This window comes from Geospiza fortis, unplaced genomic scaffold, assembly GCF_000277835.1.
Source record: "Geospiza fortis unplaced genomic scaffold, GeoFor_1.0 scaffold61, whole genome shotgun sequence".
Lineage (NCBI taxonomy): Eukaryota > Metazoa > Chordata > Aves > Passeriformes > Thraupidae > Geospiza > Geospiza fortis.
In genome coordinates this window covers 1,076,077-1,079,171 of record NW_005054430.1, presented here as the reverse complement: position 1 = coordinate 1,079,171, position 3,095 = coordinate 1,076,077, and the positions used below count along the sequence as shown (strand labels likewise).

The 3,095-nt window shown below is 50.6% G+C and overlaps 1 protein-coding gene across 1 annotated transcript in view; it reads right to left on the bottom strand.

Moving 5' to 3' along the window:
* Positions 1-3,095, bottom strand: part of LOC102045590 (collagen alpha-1(VII) chain-like) — a 104,828-nt gene that overhangs the window by 76,719 nt on the left and 25,014 nt on the right. Inside the window, 4 exon segments of the mRNA XM_031061892.1 lie at position 1; positions 3-99; positions 721-849; positions 2,833-2,991. The exon segment at position 1 is cut by the window's left edge and continues 43 nt beyond it. Coding sequence (XP_030917752.1) covers position 1; positions 3-99; positions 721-849; positions 2,833-2,991 — 386 coding nt within the window.

The following is a 3,095-nucleotide window of genomic DNA, read 5'->3' as shown; positions in this document are numbered from 1 at the left end:
CCCGGACACCGACCCTGTACAAGGTGTTGGGCACCAGCTGCTCAATCCGATGGGCCAACACTCTGCTGCCCAGGTACCGGGTCCTGGCAACCTGCTTTCCTGGAAAAACAGGGATATTTCAGAGCCTGGAGCTCACTCCCTTCCTCCAAAGGAAATTGCTGCACTGCCCAGAGCTCTGGGGGTTATCTCCACAAATAAAACCATGAGAACAAAGAGGAGGAAGCACCTCCAACAGGACCAGGCTTCCCAGCTGTGGGATCTCTTTCCCACTGCCCAGGAGCGGGTCAGGAATTTGGGAAGGTGCCTGTGCCACAGACACATTTTCTGAAAAATCCTTTCCCTAGGATTTTTTATCCCTGAGGAGCTGAGAGGCCTCAGGAACAAAATGTAAACAATGGTTATCTGCCGCTGTGGAATGCAACAGGTGGATCTGTGATTGGTCTCATGTGGTTGTTTCTAATTAATGGCCAATCACAGCCCAGCTGGCTCGGACTCTCTGTCTGAGACACAAACCTTTGTTATCATTCCTTCTTTTCCTATTCTTAGCCAGCCTTCTGATGAAATCCTTTCTTCTATTATTTTAGTGTAGTTTTAATATAATTATATCATAAAATAAGAAATCAGCCTTCTGAGACATGGAGTGAGATCCTTGTCTCTTCCCTCATCCTGGGACCCCCGTGAACACGGTCACAGTGCCTGGAATGTCCTTTCCCTGCTCACCTTTTCCTGCTCCCACGGGGCTCCAGCTGAGTTTGAATTTGGTGGCAGCGGCTGTGGCACTCCAGGCCAAGGACAGGCTGGTGCTGGTGTGGGATGTCACCTTGAAGTTGGAGACTGATCCCAGAGGAGCTGCAGGACGGGGACAACATCAGGAGTGCCCTGATTCCTGCCCAAAGGCTCATCACTGACACGTTAATGAGTCAAAATTAAATCAAAGAGTTAAAAATGGTGTCTTTGCTTATCCTTGGTGTCTCCTCATCCTCACCTGGAGAAACACCACTTTTTACTCCTTGAGGTCATGAAGGAGCACATTCTACCCTGGATCCAGTGGGAGCAAGGCCAGGACAGACCAGGGTGATGGGAACAACACCAGGGAAGTCCTGATTGCTGCCCAAAGGCTCATCACTGACACGTTAATGAGTAAAAATGGTATAGAAGGGTTAAAAATGGCATCTTTGTTTATCCTTGGTGTCTCCTCATCCTCACCTGCAGAGACACCACTCCTTGAGGTCATCAAGTGCACGTTCTACCTTAGGTCCAGTGGGGGCAAGGCCAGGACAGGTCAGGGTGATGGGGACAACATCAGGAGTGTCCTGATTCCTGCCCAAAGGCTCATCATTAATGAGTCAAAACTATATTGAAGGGTTAAAAATGGCATTTTTGTTCATCCTTGGTGTCTCCTCAGCCTCTCCTGGAGAGACACCACTCCTTGAGATCATCAAGGAGCACGTTCTGCCCTAGATCCAGTTCAGGGATCCATGGAGTCAGGAGATCCATGTCCCAGTTCCCAGGTGAAACACCCACCCAGAGCTCTCACAGCTGAGGAATATTCCCTGTTCTCTTCCCCACAAGGGTCAGATCGCTTCCTCCATGTGCTATTCCAGGGTTTCCAGCCACCCTGTGCCACTTTGGAACCTTTTCCAAGAATCCTCCCTCTGCTTTTGGATCAGCGGTGCTGCCTCTCCTGGGCTCCCAGGGCAGCAGAAGTTGGAGAGACAGGGACAAGGTTTGTCCATCAAATTTCCCTATTTGACACCAAGTATTTGCACCTGCTGCCTCTTGTCCAGGGAATCTGATGTCCCAGAAGGATTCCTTTGGAATTATGGAAGTCTTTAAGGAAGGAGACAGCCCTTATCACCAAGCAATGAGGATGTTCCACCCTCTTCATCTTCCTATGGTTTCCTGCAGCAGATTTTACCCAGATTTCCTATTTTTCAGAATTTTTTTCTGACGGATTCTAACAATGTTGAGGACTCAAAATTGGTGTGAATTTTGGGACATTTGGAAGCTCAGTGGGTTCAGATTGGGCACTTCACCACCGGGGAGGGACTTTGGATTGGATTTTGGGAAAGAATTCCTGCCTGTGAGGGTGGGGAGGCCCAGGCACAGGCTTCCCAGAGAAGTTGTGGCTGCTCCATCCCTGTGGGCATCCAAGGCCAGGTTGGATGCGGCTTGGAGTGAGCTGGGATAGTGGAAGGTGTTGGAACAAGATGGGCTTCCAACCCTTCCAAACTTTCCAATCCTTCCAACTTTTCCAGCCCTTCCAAACCTTCCAAACTTTCCCACTCTTCCAAACCTTCCAACCATTCCCAGTCTTCCAATCCTTCCAAACTTTCCAATCCTTCCAACTTTTCCAGCCCTTCCAAACCTTCCAAACTTTCCCACTCTTCCAAACCTTCCAACAATTCCCAGTCTTCCAACCCTTCCAAACTTTCCAACCCTTCCAAACCTTCCAACCCTTCCCACTCTTCCCTATCCTTCCAAACCTTCCAGCCATTCCAAACATTCCAAATCTTCAAAACTTTCCAACTCTTCCAACCATTCCAAACTTTCCAACTCTTCCAAACTTTCCAACCCTTCCAACTGTTCCAACCCTTCCAACTGTTCCAACCCTTCCAACTGTTCCAACCCTTCCAAGCATTCCAAATCTTCCAAACTTTCCAACTCTTCCAACCCTTCTAAACTTTCCAACCAATCTGGGACCTTACAAACCTGAAGCTCTTCCCAAGCCCAGAGCACAGGGACAGCCCCAGTAAGGGACACACGAGCTCGAACCAGATACTCGGAGGTTACGTCCTGTGGTAGCTCCTCCACCCTGCCCCCTGCACTCACCTGTCCTGGCCGAGGTGGTGACGCCGGGGCCCTCACCGGGGCCAAAGAGCACAGACAGGGAAATGACGTACTCGGTGTCGGGGGCCAGGCCGCGGAGCTGCTGGGACGTCACCGACCTGCCCAGGGACAGGTGCCGGGGACGGTCCTTGCCAAAGAACTCTTTGGGAGAGAAAAGAGAGGAGAAAGAGGCTGGAGAGCAGCTCTGAGGCATCCTGGGAAACCGACCGTGTTCCCATTGCTGGAGGACACCTGCCCAGGAGAAT